Source organism: Borostomias antarcticus (genome assembly GCF_949987555.1).
Source record: "Borostomias antarcticus genome assembly, chromosome: 2".
Lineage (NCBI taxonomy): Eukaryota > Metazoa > Chordata > Actinopteri > Stomiiformes > Stomiidae > Borostomias > Borostomias antarcticus.
Window position 1 is genome coordinate 23,906,786 of NC_140235.1, and position 19,051 is coordinate 23,925,836.

The 19,051-nt window shown below is 46.0% G+C and overlaps 2 protein-coding genes across 4 annotated transcripts in view; both read right to left on the reverse strand.

Moving 5' to 3' along the window:
• LOC311320722 (LIM zinc-binding domain-containing Nebulette-like) overlaps positions 1-13,388 on the reverse strand; it is a gene marked incomplete at its 3' end in the record, with an annotated part of 62,866 nt that extends 49,478 nt beyond the window's left edge. For all 3 annotated transcript variants that reach the window (XM_084452540.1, XM_084452539.1, XM_084452538.1), the window contains exons 1-2: positions 13,301-13,388; positions 12,044-12,138 (exon numbers count right to left, since the gene is read on the reverse strand). In XM_084452540.1, the coding sequence (XP_084308666.1) occupies positions 12,044-12,138; positions 13,301-13,369 (164 nt within the window). In that variant the 5' untranslated portion in view covers positions 13,370-13,388. The remainder of the gene's footprint in view (positions 1-12,043; positions 12,139-13,300) is intronic.
• Positions 13,389-15,864: 2,476 nt separating this feature from the next.
• On the reverse strand, positions 15,865-18,989 carry pomp (proteasome maturation protein). The gene is made up of 6 exons (XM_084460571.1): positions 18,846-18,989; positions 18,476-18,576; positions 17,954-18,014; positions 17,330-17,431; positions 17,068-17,161; positions 15,865-16,352 (listed from the first exon to the last, which is right to left on the reverse strand). Exons 1-6 carry the CDS (start codon positions 18,846-18,848, stop codon positions 16,285-16,287), a joined length of 429 nt encoding a protein of 142 aa, XP_084316697.1. The 5' UTR covers positions 18,849-18,989; the 3' UTR covers positions 15,865-16,284.
• Between the last annotated feature and the right edge of the window lie 62 nt (positions 18,990-19,051).

Sequence of the window (19,051 nt, forward strand, 5' to 3'; positions counted from 1 at the left end):
GTGCACAACAGGCCGTGGTAGATTATATGACAGCTATAGGGGTGAAGCCACAGCTCCTTAGCTGTGATATAATAACCATATACTATACCACAGCCTGAAGTGTTCTATTGCTTTTTAAAAACGGTCTCAAAGTATGGCAATATGAAACTAATAGACACACTCCAATTTATCAATAAATAATTCAACATAACAGCCCTCCTGGCTGCCTGCACATAGTGTGAGCACATTGCTATGCTAGGCTATAGCGTTTCAGTACAGTGCCCTATGCAGATGTTATCAGGAATGTTTTATTCAATGAATGAATGCTGTTTGTATATTTTCCCGCACCCCTTGTGAAGAATTGTTCTCTCCTTCCTGACGCACCAGATGGTTTGTACACACAACCATCTGGGTATTCTTAGTTGGAAACTGTTTGGAAAAGCGGCACTTTCAAAAATACTTGGCAGGTGATTGGATGAACCATCTGGCTATCACAGGCTAACTTCACACCTAAACCAGCTACTATAGTATTTCCTCATAGAACGTTGATTGGCTAGACCTAGACCATTTTCTGATCTAGAACAATCAGATTTCTATTGAGTGTGGCCAGAGGGATGCATGGAGTGAAACAGAATGTGAGTTCCCGAGATCAGGATGGTCTAACAAGGCCTATGTGTGTGTGTGTGTGTGTGTGTGTGTGTGTGCGTGTGTGTGTGTGTGTGTGCATGTGTGTGTGCATGTGTGTGTGTGTGTGTGTGTGCGTGCGTGTGTGTGTACTTGAAGAGGTGGGATCCTGTCCTATATACAGGTCCACAGTTTTACTTACCCCGCCCCCCCTCTCCTCCTCCCCCTCACCCCTCTCTCCTCCCTCTGCCTCCCACTCCCCCCCCTCCTGCCCCCCCCCCCCCCCCCACGCTGCCCAGGCCTAGAGTTACTCTTCAACGGCCTCTGTCGCCACTGGCAACCCTGAACACTTTGTTTCAGCGGTGCAACCAAATCCCTTGAAACAAAGAACAGCACTGTGGGTTCTCTCTCTCTCTTACACACACACACACACCACACACACACACACACAGGCTGGACAGCCAACCCACGCCTTCCCCAGCCAGGAAAGCACCAACTGAGGTACAATAAGCTGTTTATCCTCCAACCAGGACGACATTTTACAAACAGCTGAAAAAGCTCCTTGGATCCCTGCTTACCGTCCCACAACAACACAGCCCTGATTCTCTCACGTCTGTTCTGTGTTCCTCGCCAACCACCATGTTTTTGTTTATGAGTGTGTTCTGTAGTGTTTATGGTACGGTACTTTACCGGAGGGGGAACGGAGAGAGACGGCAATGACCTTCAGAGAGTAATAAAGGTCACGTGACCTGCGTTCTCTCTCCTCCACATCACAGAGCAGAGCACTGGAGAGAATACGGAGGCCTACGGAGTATGACGCACTTCTTTTTTCATGGACGCAGTTTATCCACTTTTGAACCACCACTGATGTAAAACAACAACAACAAAAACAGCAGCAACAACAACAACAGAAAAACTGTACAATTTCAACAAATTTGCTGTCACAGTAGACCCACTTCTTCGGTCACCATTGAAGCCAGCAGCACTGACCACACACAGAGCAGAAAAGACGGGCTTACTGCAGAGCAGCACTGACCCAGCCTGGTATGGCCTAGCTGGAGAGGTGTGGACATGGGAGAACAGAGACAATAGGAGAGGAGAGGAGGAGAGACCAGGGCTGAGTTTCCCAGAGGCATCGTAGCGCTACGTTCATCGTAAGCTATGGCGTTCATCATAGCGCTACGATGAACGTAGCGCTACGATGCCTCTGGGAAACTCAGCCCAGGAGAGAAGAGAAGAGGAGAGGAGAGAAGATGAGAGGATTGCCGAGAACACTCTCACACTGACATCAGGCAGAGCACAGTGAAACACAGCACAGCCACCAGGGCCTCATTAGAACACACTGCTCCCATCATGTGTCGACATCAAGCAGTAAAACAGGAAAGAGCTACCGAAAGAGCATCTGAGGTTGTTGTTTCACGTACGGAAGTGGACTTTCAAAACAGTAAATACACAGATAAGGGAGGAGTCTGGATTGAACCTGATTGGCAGACCACATGGATCGGCCCCACTGATTGGGCAGTAATAAACGCATGACAAGGCTTATCCCCAAACCCTACATCCATTGAGTCAGACTAGTCTCAATTCACACCGGCCAAGCCGAAAGCCAAACACAAAGGAAACTAATCAATAAGCGAGACCACGGTACAGACACAGCCAGAGTTTGAGACAAGCGACCTACTGGACTGTGAAGGTAACTGGGGTGCGTTTCATTTACTTGCTGGTCCATTGGTTTCATTGCACTGGGTACGACAAATCAAGTGCACACCAAGCAATTGACCCAGGTCTGGCACTGTATTATTAGAGGTGAACGTCCCTGTAGGGCAGCTGTGTGTTTGGTATTCTCTGAGGTGAACGTCCCTGTAGGGCAGCTGTGTGTTTGGTATTCTCTGAGGTGAACGTCCCTGTAGGGCAGCTGTGTGTTTGGTATTCTCTGAGGTGAACGTTCCTGTAGGGCAGCTGTGTGTTTGGTATTCTCTGAGGTGAACGTCCCTGTAGGGCAGCTGTGTGTTTGGTATTCTCTGAGGTGAACGTCCCTGTAGGGCTGCTGTTTTTTTCGGTATTCTCTGAGGTGAACGTCCCTGTAGGGCAGCTGTGTGTTTGGTATTTTCTGAGGTGAACGTCCCTGTAGGGCAGCTGTGTGTTTGGTATTCTCTGAGGTGAACGTCCCTGTAGGGCAGCTGTGTGTTTGGTATTCTCTGAGGTGAACGTTCCTGTAGGGCAGCTGTGTGTTTGGTATTCTCTGAGGTGAACGTCCCTGTAGGGCAGCTGTGTGTTTGGTATTCTCTGAGGTGAACGTCCCTGTAGGGCAGCTGTGTGTTTGGTATTCTCTGAGGTGAACGTCCCTGTAGGGCAGCTGTGTGTTTGGTATTCTCTGAGGTGAACGTCCCTGTAGGGCAGCTGTGTGTTTGGTATTCTCTGAGGTGAACGTTCCTCCTCTTTTTTTGGTGGTTAAACAGATTTAACACGCCTCAGCAGGTTAATGTGATCCAATTTCTACTGTGAGGCTTAGAGCTAGCATGACACGCTAATCCTGGAGAATAACAGAGGAGAGGAGAGCAGATGAGAAGAGTGAAGAAGAGGAGAGGGGAAGGGAGGAGATGAGGGGAGGAGGGGAGAGAACAGGAGTAGGAGGGAAGAGGAGGGGAGGGGAGAGAAGGAGAGGAGGTGTGGAGAAGATAGTGGAGGAGAGGAGAGGAGGAGAGGAGAGAAGAGAGGCTAAGTGGGTCTCTTCCCCCTGGTAAAAGTGAGAGACAGAGAGAGGGCGTATAGAGAAAAACAAACCGTTTTTACGTAACGTGACTGAAGCATCTTGTCTTTGTGTGTGTCAGACGGAAATATAACTTAAACCACACACACAAACACACAAATACATGCTTATCAGCCGCTTCAAGGGCATCTCCTATCATCTTTATGCTGATGATATCCAACTATATTGTTCTTTTAAACCAGATGAGTGTAGTGTATTGTCTGTTTTAAATGATTGCCTGGGCTCCATTAAGGATTGGATGACTGACAACTCTTAAATTGAATGAAGAGAAGACTGAAACCCTGATACTTGCGCCTGATAACCTAGTCCCCACCATCAAGCACAGCATTGGGTCATTAAGCACATGTGCTAAACTACGCAACCTAGGGGTAATTTTTGACCAAGCCTTGTCTTTTAATCATCATGTCAGTCAGCTTACTCGTTCCTGTCTCTTCCAACTGAGGAACATAGCCAAATTAAGATCAGTTGTATCCAAGCCAGAACTGGAGATGATCATCCATGCCTTAATTTCTTCCCGTCTGGACTACTGTAATGTGCTTTTACCTGTCTGAACAAGTCTGCTCTGGACCGTCTACAAATTGTCCAAAATGCAGCTACTCGACTTTTAACCAGGAGCAACAGGAGAGCTCATATTACGCCTATTTTAGCCTCACTGCACTGGCTCCCCCTGAAGTTCAGGGTACATTTTAAAGTGCTACTCCTCACTTTTAAAGCCCTTCATGGACAATCACCTGGCTATATCGCTGACCTCCTGTTTCGCCACTCAACCAATCAGGCCCTCCGATCTTCTGATAAACTGCTACTGTCTGTCCCCAGGACCCGCTTGGTGACTCGTGGTGATCGGGCGTTTCAGGCAGTTGCCCCTAAGTTATGGAACTCTCTCCCTTTCTCGTTGAGATCTATAGAGTCCTGCGATAATTTTAAAAAAAACAGCTGAAGACACTGCTTTTTAGACAGGCGTTTGGCAGCCCTGATATGTCCCCTTCTGTCCCTCATGAGTTTCAATTTGTCTCCTTATGTTTTATTTTGTGCCTCTACCTGTTTTATCAATCTGTATTTGCTTTTATTGTTTTATTCTTCTGTATTTTACTTGTGTTATTTCATTCTGTATTGCTTTATTCTATTTGGTTATGTCTTAATTGTCTTAATTGGTATGCGGTTGTTTTAATTGTCTGCCACTATGTTCGATTTTACTGTAAAGCACTTTGTGATTGTGTATCTTGAAAGGTGCTATATAAATAAACTTTACTTACTTACTTACTTACTTACTTACTTACTTACTTACAAATGCACTGAATCACCGTTTCCAATAATACCATGCAGAAACGTCCTGTTGCAGTGCATTGTTTAGGTTCTTTTCTGGGGAGAGTCATAGACATGTTTGTGAGAGGTTCACATCGCCCCTGGTATGTGCGTGTATGTTTGTGTATATGTGTGTGTGTGTGTGTGTGTGTATGTGTGTGTGTGTGTGTGGGGGGGTTGAGGGGGTGGCATTGTCTTTTGATGTGGCTATGGTATGCTGAGCCAGACTGACTCTCCCTAAAACCTCTCTTGGCCACTCCCCCTGTTGCTGTGCCTGGGCTTATTCTGGGATGTCACAAGTTCCTGTGAGCAGGAAAAGACTTCCTGTCACTGTTCCTACAGAGAGCTGACAGAGGGAGGGCCAGATGTCCAGAAACAATACCTAGTGTAACCTCTACTCCCTAGTAGGAGGCAGGGTGGAGGAGGGCCTCTACTCCCTAGTAGGAGGCAGGGTGGAGGAGGGCCTCTACTCCCTAGTAGGAGGCAGGGTGGAGGAGGGCCTCTACTCCCTAGTAGGAGGCAGGGTGGAGGAGGGCCTCTACCCCCTAGTAGGATGCAGGGTGGAGGAGGGCCTCTACTCCCTAGTAGGAGGCAGGGTGGAGGAGGGCCTCTACCCCCTAGTAGGAGGCAGGGTGGAGGAGGGCCTCTACTCCCTAGTAGGAGGCAGGGGGGAGGAGGGTGTGTGCAGGAGTGTGTAAGTATTCTCACACATAAACATCATGATTCTGTAAACTATGATTATTATGTGAAATTAGCTGGCCTATGTGCTGGCAGCTGTAGCTCAGGAGGTAGAGCGGGTCGTCCAGTGATTGTAGAGTCGGCGGTTCAAATCCCGGTTCCTGTCTACATGTCAAAGTGTCCTTGGGCAAGACACTGAACCCCAAATTGCTCCCAATGAGCAGGCTAGCACCTTGCATGGCAGCTGCCGCCATTGGTGTGTGAATGTATGGGTGAATGAGAGGCCATTATAAAGCTAGTTGGATAAAAGCACTATATACTGTTTATTTAACACACACACACACACACACAATTATGCAGAAGGTCAGAGCTAGTTAAACCACAGCTCGGGGCTCTGTCCTACAATGTGTGTGTTCGTGCCAACGCTCTCTCTGCAGCAGCAACACAATAACACACGTACACACACATGGCGAACACACACACACACACCGAACACTGTCACGGATATTTGGTGACTGGATGAATGTATGTACCTATTTTAATCTCTCTATCTATCTATCTATCTATCTATCTATCTATCTATCTATCTATCTATCTATCTATCTATCTATCTATCTATCTATCTATCTATCTATCTATCTATCTATCTATCTATCTATCTATCTATCTATCTATCTATCTATCTATCTATCTATCGATGAGGAATCCAAAGTATCAGTCATTTTTCTGAGTGAAGGATCAATAGTTCCCAATGGAGTCAGTGTCATCAATCAGTCAATGCGTGAACTGAAAACATTGATTGAGTTGATGATCCCTTCATATATTTACTAACCAGTGTAGAGCTACTGTAACGATACACAGATCTAACACACCCCAGACAGCCGGATACTAGCTGTGAGCGCTCAGCTCGGTCAGTGCAGTGGAGTGTAAGGTCTGACCTCTGACTCTCCTGCCCCAGTTCTACACCGCACGCACACGCACACGCACACACACACACACACACACACACACACACACACACACACACACACACTGATGCTCCTCTACCCTCAGGACATCTGAACTAGCTGGCTATCATGCTCATCTATATATAGTTGTCTACTGTATTGCGGATACTGTTCAGTAAGCCATTGAGAACCTGCACCTTTCTTTTAATGTGCCGCAAGAAGCTCTCACCAATCTGAAACTAGTCCTTAATCCTAGCAAATCTAGGTTTATGTTGTTTTGTGTACATTTATGTTGTTTTATGTATGTTCAGCAGGAAGAGAATTGTTCAAGCTGTCTTCTTATCAGTATTAGACTATGGTGGCACAATCTATAAGACATGCTTCTTTGACTACCCTGAAACCCCTAGACTCTGTCTACCATTCCGCCCTAAGATTTATTACGGGTGATAGTTATGACATCCACCACTGTGTTCGTTATGATAAGGTAGGCTGGTCTCCTCTCTCTGTAAGGCATAATTATCACTGGTATTTGTTTATTTTCAAAGCCATTATTGGTAAACTTTCACCATACATATCATCTCTGTTGGACTGGAGCATTGGTACCTACCAGACCCAATCAAACGATCGGCTTGTTTTCAGGGTTCCTCGTGTGCATTATGAACTCGGTTAGATCTGCTTTTGTCCATGATGCTCCACCTGGAATACTCTACAACAGACTCTAAAGCTTGAGGTACTTCCTTCAGTCGCAGAGTTTAAATCCATGGCTCTTGGCATTTGTATTTCGACCTGTAACTGTTTTTAATTATTATTATTATTATTATTTGTTCTGTTGTTATTCGTGTATCTGTGTGAACTCGTCAACACTGTAAATGAGGGGAACCTCAGTGCTTTACGAGTATAAATAAAGGTTTGAAATTAAATGAATCAGTGTGGGGGGTGTATGTGTGTGTATTTGTGGGTGTGGGGCATGTGTGTGTAGGAGCGTGTGTGTGTGTGTGTATGATTGTACTATCTAAATAAGAGTAATCTGATCTGTCTTGTGAAATATAATGACTATACCTAATGATAATTGTACACACAATGCAGGTACCTCCAACAGGTACCACCTACCTTGATACTAACCTAAGAATATAGGTTACATACCATTTAGAACGAGCACCTGAGCTACTAAAAACTGCAAGCTCTGAACTCTGTGGACTTAGAAAGAAGATAGGCCCGAAGATGGGCCCCTGAGTAGAATAGACTACTGATACACCAAGCATCGTTTTAGGTACAGAACAAAATGTAAATGGCAATGGGAAAAATGAACTGTGCCCCGTAGAGGTGGGCTCTGGTACAACGTGTGACGGACAAACTAATGCACAAACGCACAAACTAACTAATATACACGGGTCAATTTTAAGTCCCTTTGGGCGGAAATGTGACCACTTGATGCCATCTTTATCAGTGACACCCTGTAAATCTATGCATTCAAAGCGACACACAGGATCCCTATGTTGTGACTGGCCCATGGCTCCTCAGAGACAACCCTAACCCTTTCACTAGCTTGGCATGTGACTCCTGTAGACCTGGACCGCGTCTCAATGTTCAGTTCATAACAAGCTGCACCTAGAGAGATCCCAACAGCAGTTAATACCAGCTGCTGCACAGTGTTCAGGTCTGTCTGTCTCTCTCTCTCTCTCTGTCTGTCTGTCTGTCTGTCTGTCTGTCTGTCTGTCTGTCTTTCTGTCTGTCTGTGTCTCTCTGATCTGCCTCTGTGTTAGCATGTCTGCCTGTGTGTTTGATCTCTGGTCTTCCGGGTCTTCCCTCATCAAAGATGAGACAGACTAGACAGGGTTATATAAGTCTCTCCCATATCTTCTGGCTGATACATTATGTTCCTGTCACCCTCCTCTCTCTCTCCCTCTCTGTCTTTCTCTCTCTGCCCTCTCTCTGCCGTTCCTCTCCCTCCTCTCTCTCTCTCTCTCTCCCCCCTCTCTCTCCCCTCTTTCCCCCTCTCTGCATCTCTCTACACCCTCTCTTTATGCATCTCCCTCTCTCCCTATCATCTCTTTCCTCTCTCTCTCCCCCATCTTTCTCTCTCTAACTCTCTTATTCTTCTCCTCCTCAAAGAAACAGCTTTCATCAGAAACAGCGTTGATCATCTAGACTGGACAGCCTGAGGATTGTGCATTTCAAATTCAGGGGAAAGCGTTTCTCTGATGTGTTGGCTGTTTTAACGCCTCAGGAGGAAGTGTAGCTCTGTCTCCACCTCTCCCTCTGGGCTGAGTGGGTGGGGCCTGTCCGCCCTGGGCAGCCACTGCCAGGTGTGCCTGTGACGGCCTGTCTGTGAGTCTGTGCGCTGTCAGTGTCTGAGGACAGCTTCTGATCAGCCAGCCATTCATCAGTGATCTGAATGAATTTATTTAATAGAATGTTAAAATACACAGGTTTAAAAGCCCAGTCAGGCCAGGACCATCACATGCATAGCGTTGTTGAGGAATACACACACACACACACACACACACACACACACAGAGTCTGAGCCTCATTTCCATGAGACGATCCTCGTTTGTCACAGCGACGGTCGGCACTGAGGCAGACCTCAATTTCCTTCTGTCTGAGCTTCTGTCTGAGCTGCTCCCCAGTCCGGCCCTCTGCAGTGACTGAGGTTCCACAAATCTGAAGGTAACTTTCTGACGCAAAACGTACATCTCAACCCCGTCAGGCTGGTACTGGCATACTAGTATACACACAAACTGAAAAGGGATGGACAGATGGATAGAAACCCACACACGCGTGCGCACACACACACACACACACACACACACGGTGACATACTAGTTTGTAGGGAACAGCCATGTTAGATTAGACTTTATATCATGGTCAGGTCACTGACAAGCAGTTTCCAGTGACCCCCACCCCAGAACCCTGCAGCTCTGCACCCAGGTCAGAGGTTAAGCTACATTACCCTCTCCATAGAGAGAGAGAGAGAGAGAGAGAGAAGGGAGGGAGTGTGGGATCAAAAATGGCTGGGAGGGAGTGTGGGATCAAAAAAGGGCTGGAGAAAGAAAGGTAGAGAGATGGAGAGGGACTGATGGAGAGAGAGTATTCTGAATGGAGAGAGGGAGAGGGAGAGACTATACCGTGTCCCGAAATGTCTACGACAGCGTCTGGGGGTCAGCAGTGAGGCGGCGGTCTGAACCAGAGAGCCCCGGGTTCTGAGCCCCAACACGGCTCAACACTGATCACAACCTCCTCTAATTCACCGCCCATTCCACCCTTTCAACCTTTACCAGCGTCCACATCACAAGGAATGAGGGATAAAGCAAGGACAGAGAGAAAGAGAGAGAGAGAGAGAGAGAGAGAATGAGAGAGAGAGAGAGAGAAAGAGAGAGGTTATACATTATATAATCCCTCCATCCCTCCTTCTTTCTGTCTCTCTGGAGGGATGGGGGAAAGAGGGAGAGAGAGAAAGAGAGAGGAGAAGGAGAGAGAGAGCGAGAGAGAGAGAGAGAGAGAGAGAGAGAGTGAGCTGACCTACTACTGACCCAAGGTCACATACTCTAGAGCCCTACAGCAATCTGGAACCCCCAAGCATCGCTGTCGTTCAAATAGAACGGCGAGGTTTACCAACATCGAGGCTAGAAGATCTCTAGCTTTACTGTGTTGTGCTCCTTCTGACCTCAGATCTGATAGGGAGAGGGGTCCGGGGTCCGTGGGGCTAACATTAGTGAGCAGTGGTGGCCCTTCATCAGCTAGGTGAGCTCTGGAGGAACAAAGACTCTCTGTTCCCCAAGATGCCCCCACTGAGACAGGAAACAGCTTTACTGCCCTGGAGGGTGAAAGGTCATTCTAGCCCCAGTCTCATTTAAGTCAACGCTAAAGATCGAGGGATAGAGGGACAAAGTGTGTTCTGTTTGCACACCCCCACACTAAAACTTACACAACGAGGTCTTTCTTTACAAAAAGGTGTCTGAACGACAAATATCAGCACATTTGGACCCAGAAAACCTACAGGACACACAGGAATATATTAGGTCTCAAGAAGCTTCAGGACCAGAGTTTCACTGTTCAGTGACACATACAGACAGACAGGCGGAACTTCTAAAGAATGTCATTCACAGATTGCACACACATCAAAACCAACCTGGTCTCACACGGCAGACGTCAGAATTCAACGTTTGTCAATTGCCTCCAAACGTCATATATAGACATCATACGTTGAATTCTGACGTCTGGCGGGTGAGACCAGGTTGTTTCTAGACGGCATCATACAAATTATGCAAATAACGTGCGTGGAGGCGCTCGGGCAGCGAGCATATCATAGCATTAGCTACTGTTCTTATAGCTCGTGTTCTAACGTGGAAACAGAGATCAGGCAAATTTACGAAACTGGACCCAGGAGTGGAGCTACTCGGACGGCGCTTAGTGGGTGCGCTCCGCATATCGCAATACCCCTGCGCATTTTTATGTTGGACATGGATCGAAATCATCTTTCCTAATGTGAAATTATAATATTCTATCTAGCGCTTGTGCAACCTGCGACTCAGCCTGGTCAGATCACATATCGTCTGCACCAGAACAGGGGCACGCTCGCGCATGTAAGTGAGAAGAAGGGGCGGTCCTACTACTAAAACCTGTTCATGGCAAGGGAATCATAATACATTTCGTTAGACTTGTAAAACGATGTTGTAAAATGTTGTTTGCTAGTTTCGCCAGCTAGTTTTGTCTCTAGTTTTGCACTTTGTGTTGTCTCACCAAAGTTGTTTGACCCACCCAACCTTCATAAGTGTTCGCAAATTTATACCCCTCTTCCATCACGTGTTCCAATGTGAACAACCAATCACAAAACTCTGACAACAACCTATCAAAAACGTGGGCCTATCCCATGTCGTCTGCCAACGTTTATAACTATGATGCTGTCTATATATGACGTTTGGAGGCGATGGACAAACGTCGAATTCTGCCGTCTGCCGTGTGAGACCAGGTAGTCAAAACACTGGGGGGGATGAGAGATGGAGACAGGCCTACTGCCGTTGATAACATCTGATTGGCTTTATCTAAAAATCTCAATCTGTGTTTGTGTGTGTGTGTGTGTGTGTGTGTGTGTGTGTGTGTGTGTGTGTGTGTGTGTGCTACTGTGGAGAGCCGGTGATAAGCCAAGGGCTGTTTTGGGAAGAGTAAAGGCAAATGAAGAAGAAGAAAGTGGAAGAGTTTAGTCTCCATCTGCTCCATGTTGGGTAGTTGAAAATAGCACACATACACACACACACACACACACACACACACACACAACACTACCAGACGACTAGAGAGAGAGAGGCGGGTATAGAGAAAGGCCAGTGAGAATAAGATACATCTGAAGGTCATGTGTTTGTCTCATGTATCAAGGCTGAGATTATGAGGATTTGCCCCAGGCTAGGGAGAGGAGAGGAGATAAGACAAGAGGAGAGAAGAGGAGAGGAGAGAAGATAAGAGGAGAGGAGAGAGCCGGAGGAGGGGGCTGGAGATGAGAGGAGAAGAGAGGAGGAGAGGACAGCAGAGAAGGAAGGAAGGAAAAAAAGAGAGGAGATGGAGGGGAGGAGAGGACAGCTGGATAAGAGGAGAGGAGAGGAGAGGATGGGAGGAGAGAAGATGAGTAGACACAACCTCTTTTCTTAGTTCCCTTCTGGATCAGTCTGGTTGACTGAGGCTCCACCCCTCCTCATCTTCCAGCTCTAACCCACAACCCCCCCGAACCACCCCCCGAACCACTACTCACGCGTTGCAGTAGGGTTTCTTGTCGTAGCCTTTGTAGTTCTTCATGTTGAGGGTCATCTTGCAAACATCACAGTGAAAACATCCTTTGTGCCAGTTCTGGACAACAAAAAACACACACACAATGAGTGTTAGATATCGGAATTAGAATTTGGTGTACATTTACACATATGAGGAATTTGACTTGGTGGATGCTGCACAGATTACCACATAAAAAAGAAGCACAGCAAAAAGTTGCATCTAATAAAAATATAAAGGCTATACACACAAGAGAGGTGGTAAAGCTATTATGGCAGTGGTTATACATAAATGATAGGGTATATGTGTGGCTATATATAGAAAAAGTACAGTTATTGGCCTAGTAGTGCAAGACTTCACCCGGAGTAAAGTGCACAGTGCAGGTTGTTGTAAAGTGCAACGTTCAGTTGTGTGTGAATCTTGAAGCTGTTCAGGTGGTGTGAGGATTTGGCCTTGATAGACCGAAATCTTCTGCCAGACTGGAGCCATGAGATATGATAGAGAGGCTACAATCCTATTTCAGTATCTTATACATTGTTACATGAACTCAGTAGTAAGGATACTAGTTGTAGACATGCTGTTCCTTGGACAGATAATTGCTTGAGATATCTACACAGTAGCCCTAGAGGTAGCCGATAGCCTATGCCAATAGCCTGGACCGTTTGTGCCAGACTCTGGGCAGTCTCCAGTGCTATTCCAACGCCTCTCACTTTACATCCAAAACGCAGCCGGTAAATGAACTACACGGCTACGTAGGCTATCAATAATGCACAGACCCCATTAAGTAATAACGAGCGAATTAGTTAGGGCGCCGTGTTACGAAAGATAAACGCATAGTTTGACTCAAGTGCATAATTGGGTATTGTTATTTCGTTTTTGATAACAGTTCCCTGATCGATGGAACATGCATTAGAAAGAAAATGTCAATAAAAGATTAGGCTATTATAATTAGGATATTACTAGCCTACCACAATAATAGATTCTTCCTTGATAAAAAGAGAAGGCCCGTAACGAACACCTGCCGATTGCTAGTAGGCTATACTGCCCCCCCCCCCCCCCCCCCCCCCACACACACACACACAGCAGCAGCAGCTAGGCTACGCGACTCATTTGAAGGTGCGCACTTCAGTTGGCTACTAGAGCGGCCAACAAGCGCAGAGCCTTTACGGCAAGTTTCTCAAACAAACCAGAACAACTCTTGCAAAGTAATGGCAAATAAAGCTGATCAAGTAGTTGATCTCACCTTGTCCAGGCAGTTGACTTTCTCCGTCGGGTAAACAATTTTCCCACAGCGCGCGCACAGAGGGTTCATTTTCTTCCCACAAACGTTCCTGGATAATATCTATATCCAATACTTTTTTCAATATACCACTGATGTGAAATATATCGCCTACTATCACATTCCCTGGGCTGTTGATTAGACAGGTAGGCTGGCCTAAAGATAAGCTATTATAAATCGCGGAGCTGCGCTTGTCTAGTGTGCGCTCAGTCTCAATCTCGTCCCGTGTCGACGCTGCATTAAAACTGCACGGCGGTAGAACTGGGATGCTTGTGTGACACAGCAGCACGAAGCACGAACCAAGCTGTCTGATTCAGCGGAGCGACAAGCCAAACCCACATAGACTAGAGAGAGAGAGAGAGAGAGAGAGAGAGAGAGAGAGAGAGAGAGAGAGAGAGAGAGGGTGCTTGGCAACAACAAATGAGCCATCACTGTTATGCCTTCGTAAGGTGGAACAGGTTAATTTGCATATTGTGTAGATCAATAGGGGCCATAGGCTATTCCCTAACCCTAAACATATCTACCTGTCCACCCCCCCGCAGACACACACGCACGCGCACGCGCGCACACACACACAGAACAGAGAAAGATGGTAAGAGTTACATAACGAATCCAGAGTGGGAAGAAGATCAAAGGGATACCGCGAGCTCTAGTCTCGGGGCTGTGAGAGTGAACGTGTTTACGTTCTATACCAAAGAGGCGGCGAAGGCCTCAGCCGTGCCGGGTCACACATGAAAAATAGGCCTACCTCCAAATCAAATTAAACAAAATGATATGGTTGTATTATTCGCATCTTCCGAAGCTTTGGTGTTAATGGAATTCTGGCCAGTCTGGTTAGCTACATAATTATGTAGCCTATCCCCACACTGATTTTACCTCCTAACACGTCTCTGCGCAGTAGTCAAGGCTGCTACCTCGTTTTGACCTGGCCACATTCGTCTGATTAGTAATGCCTATAGAAAGAACATGCTGTGGGTCCGGGTGTGAACCAGGGCAGATTTTAGACAATGACACTTGGATACTTTGACACACTGTGAGATTCCATACCAGATTAATTATTTTCTCACTGTTGCTTTTTCATCGAGACATGGAAGCACAGCGCCCTCTAGTGGACAATTATGGCAATTTTGAGGTCCGGTAAAATACATTGTAGTCGTCTGGCTACCCCGTTCATAAAATAGATTAGCTCTAGCTACAAGTATCCACTCTGAATACTTAAATCATAATAACGGAATTAATGAATCATTTAATGATTCTATTAATAACTAACTCCGTAGGTTGTTAGTTGTGGCAAGGAAACATTCGGGTGTGCCGATGCAAGTGCACCATTGGTCATCATTAATGTGTTGTTTCAATATTTCCCAGCGTGCAACGCGTTCCGCAGCTGTTAAGACAAACGTTTAAATTACGAGCAGAAAACAATTTATCTCGCAGTTGATTTCTTTATTGTGTCAAATTCAACAAATCATTTATGTCACAATCAAAAATTGAATTTCAACCGTTAAAGAAATAGTTATCATATTTGGTCGGTATATAAACTCTGGTATCCACTGCGTTTAACGGTTGGTCCGAAGGCAGTGGGCTCACAATTGATTGCTACAGTCAGTTACAGAATTCCTTGTTTCTTCTCTCCCCTCTCCCACTGCTGACTTTGACTAGCCTTTTGGCTACATTTTTCATGAAAAAACGTGCCCCCTTGGCCATAGTCTCTCTCCAGACTCAAATATTTCGTTGAATCTCTGTGCTCCGTATACTACATAATAGAATCTGTGCCACTTCGCGGCTCAAACTAGTATTCTGACGGCGTATCGACGGTTCAAAATTGAAAGAGTGACAGGTCGTAGCAGCAAATGAGAGACGCTAGCCCAGGTTAGATGGGCGTGGAATATCTATGGGAACCTATGCTGGGAACGCCTGATCGTGAAAATCGGGGATTCCGGCGAAACCAATGAATTGCCAGGATTTGAGCACCAGATTTTTGCATGAAGTGTCCCAGACCCATAGATAGATCTGCAGCATGCAGTAACGTAGTTAGTTTTATTCGTAGAAAGGGTTGCAGTCATTATGAATGAAATGCAGATCCTAAAGAGGAAGGTCGAGGAACTGCAGAGAGAATTCTGCCAGATAAGATCTAACAAATCTCGCTCTGCCACTCACTATCTCCGTCTTTCTATCTGCCTGCTTTCCTGTCTATCAGACTGTCTCTCTATCAAGCTGTCTGCCATGGCAGAAAGACCCGGTCTTTCTGCCATGGGTCACACGCTCACGTCAACGTACAACCCCTAGGAGATCCCATAACCATTACAACGGTTATACAACCGTTTTGGGGGTAACTCAGAGTATCTCTCCAACGGGTTGGCACTGGAGCTGATCAAATCCTCTCTGTAGCTTTTGCATCATGGAAGGGGGATCTGCTAGGCTGGCTTCACAGGTATGTGGAGGTGTTCACACACCTAATTATGAAGTTGGAGACATGACAGTGCTTGGTTTAAAGAAGAAAGTTGAACCAACACCATCCAGAGGTATAACAGTATTTATTAGAAACACAGGAATCCAGCCATACAAAAGATACTGAATGATGTCACACAAGAATCTCGAAGTGCCAATTTCTAGAGAGACATCACTTTTCACCACCACAAACAGTAACCAGGTCCAGTCTTGGAGAACTGAGGGGTGAGCCTAGTTTATACTCCAGCTCAGCACAAACACACCTGATTCTCCTGATAACACGTCTGGAGGTCCAGCTGGACTAGACAGGTGTATGCAACATGCATATAGGCTATGGCTGGTGGTCATATTGGGACTAGTCCAAAGGTGATGGTAAGATTCCTTGTGTGTTTGTGATAGGCTGGAACATAAAACCCTCTAAGCTCTTTAGGACTGGGCCGGGTGACTGAAGCTCAAGACTCAGGTGGTCAGAGGTGCACAGACTCGGAGCCTGGTGGCTCTCACAGCATCCCCAGCTTGTACTCCACCATCATGTGGGGCTCCCCCATCATCTCACTATGGGACGGATCTGCAGACACAATACACAAAATGGTGGTTAAAGCAATACATAGCGTTTTCTGGGGACTGCGCCCACACAGGCTCTGCAAGTAAGTGCACTGTCGTAACGTTATCAGATTGTCTTTTTCTTTTTCTGGCTTCCTCCGTGATGTTTCACTCGGTTTTCTCACCTCTGCCATGATATCATTGAGCTTAAAAACGCATGATATCCATAAACGCCGGAATAGTTAGCTACTACTGTGTTGTTTAAGTACAACCTTGCGCATGCGCACTTTGACTGAATGCTGCGTCCCGGGGGCGCAAGTTTTAAAAGGTAATAAATGTCAATGTATTATCTTTCTGAGTAGACTGTTTGGACGATTCAGCTTACTTTTAGTAAATCTAATTGGAGAAATAGCACCAGACATGTTTGTAAAGGTCCAAATATCGCGATGTACTGCTTTAAGACTGGTCCAATATCATGTCGGGCAATTTTGGAAAATATCGTCTGCTAAATGACAATTTATAATTCACTGCCCTGAGGCCGTTGGAACAGGGTTCCCACTCCAGGACAAACATAAAATTCCATGACTTTTTTAATGACTACACCATAATTCCCCTGACCATTAAAACACAATTATCTATTCTGTCGCATGCACATTCACCTAAGACTTAAGGACAAACTGCCAGTGCTATTCCTTAATATTCCCTGACACTTGGGAATCCAATTGGAGTGTGAGTCTCACCGTTTAGGATGTCCTCAAAACCGATGCTCTCGTCGTTGCCTCGGAGGGTGTCCAGGGCCAGGTTAGAGCTCTGCAAGAACGGGAGCCTCTGGATCTGAGAGGAGAGAGGGAGAGAAGAGAGGGGAGGATAGGAAGAAGGGATGGATGGAGGAGGGATGGATGGATGGAGGGAGGGAAAGGGTTATATTTTACCCACATTTTACTGGTGGACCTTGTGTTACATCTGTAGTTCCGAATGAGGTGTGTGTGTGTGTGTGTGTACCTGTCTGGCTGCCCTGTACTCCATCTGCAGTTTGAGAGGAGCGTGAAGACCCTGGATGTTCCTGAGGGTGGAGAAGTTCATCTTGTCCTGGTTCTGCTGGAACTACAGAAACAACATCATCAACAACAACAACTCAGTACCAAGGAGTCTGGGCCAAATTACATGTTGGTTGATATCACGCTGGCTTTCAAATGCGCTTCACAGGTCAACAAGCCTGATTGAGTTGAATTATGGAGGCAGACCATGAATTTAGCAAAATAGTTTCTACATTCTAACAAAGGACCTAGTGCTGTTAGTGAGAAATTGTCATAAAGTACCCTTCCTGTTTTGAATTGGCAAACAAAAGACAAAGACAGAGTGACTTGAGTAGCCTACCCTGCGCAACCAGTGCAAATTGGCTGCCGCTGAGTGGTTGGGAATTACTGTTTTAGACTGTAGTCGGTTACAAAGCATTGTGTACACGTCAGTGAAAAGTCACTGCACACATACCTACCAATAACATAATCCTTATGATTCGTGGATTATTCAGGCGACAGCGTTGCCTGCATGTTTTTGACCAATGCAAATACAAAGCTACTCTGACATGGTGTTGACACGTTTCCAAGCGATGACAGAGGCACTCACATTTTTCTCTGACAGCTCCAGTGCGTGGCTGGGAAGAAGCTCATTCTTCACACTGCTGAACCTGTGAGCACGCGCCAGGGGGACAGAGAGAGAACAGGGAGAGACTCAATTCAATTTCAGGTCCCAGTCAAGAGTTATTAGCTAATATGAATTATTAGTGCTACTAAAGAGTTACTAATAATATGAATTGTCATGTGTTACACAGGCAACGCACTGCTAAAATAAAGGTTAAGTAAATAAAATAATTAATAGGAAAACCCAACACAGAGAGGGGGAGTTTCTAATCATCAACCAGATGAATACAAAAAAAATATATATACATCATTTTATATCCATAATCCCAGGTGTCAGTTGCATAGCATATTTGCCGACATTTGGTACACACTGCATCTAAAAGAGTATCATCGTTCTCCCGTCTCTGTCCCTCCTTCCTTGTCTCCCTGACAGTGGCGGCAGTGAGGACTTAATAGTTAGCAAGATAGCGCCTGACCAGGCTAGGCTAACGCTAGATTCATTTCTCACCCTCTCCTGAGGGTGTCCTGAACACCGTATGCGCCGGCCTGCTGACACAAACCCGTCACCGGTACACTGTCTTTCAGCTGCGAACGGAGTCCTCGGGTATTCTGTTGGCAATAAACAACATCCGTCAACAATCATGGAAAGCTAGCTAATGCTAGTTAACACGTATCGCTGGTGCCTGGCCTGCTAGCTAGTGCTAACGACATGAGTGACTAATCATATTCATACAACCAAAGCTAACTAACGAGTGTTTATGGAAACTACTTGCATTGGCTCAAGTATGTCCATAGCAATTTCACTGTCCAAACAAACGTAATTTTAAATGGCCTTTCTTTCTGGAAGGAGAAGATAATGTGCTGAATATTTGACTTACCATTTTGTCGTTCTGTTGCTTCCACTTTCTTTAAAAACTCTAACGTCCGGTCCGGTCTCGCAATGTTTACGTCAGTTCCGAATCAGGGTAGGGTGCGATGGTTTTCTGTGCCGGGGCCACTCTTGAAGTCATTGATGAGACAAGAAACTTTTCGTTCATTATAGTAGATAGCGGTTCGATCGGCAGCGGTTGGGAACATGGATGAC

What these genes read in the sequence shown, in the direction of transcription:
- pomp (XM_084460571.1), bottom strand. An exon ending in TGGAGCTGTCAGAGAAAAAT is followed by an intron (nt 17,432 to 17,953) that starts GTGAGTGCCTCT and finishes TTGTTTCTGTAG; the next exon opens with TTCCAGCAGAACCAGGACAA. An exon ending in AGTACAGGGCAGCCAGACAG is followed by an intron (nt 17,162 to 17,329) that starts GTACACACACAC and finishes CTCTCCTCTCAG; the next exon opens with ATCCAGAGGCTCCCGTTCTT.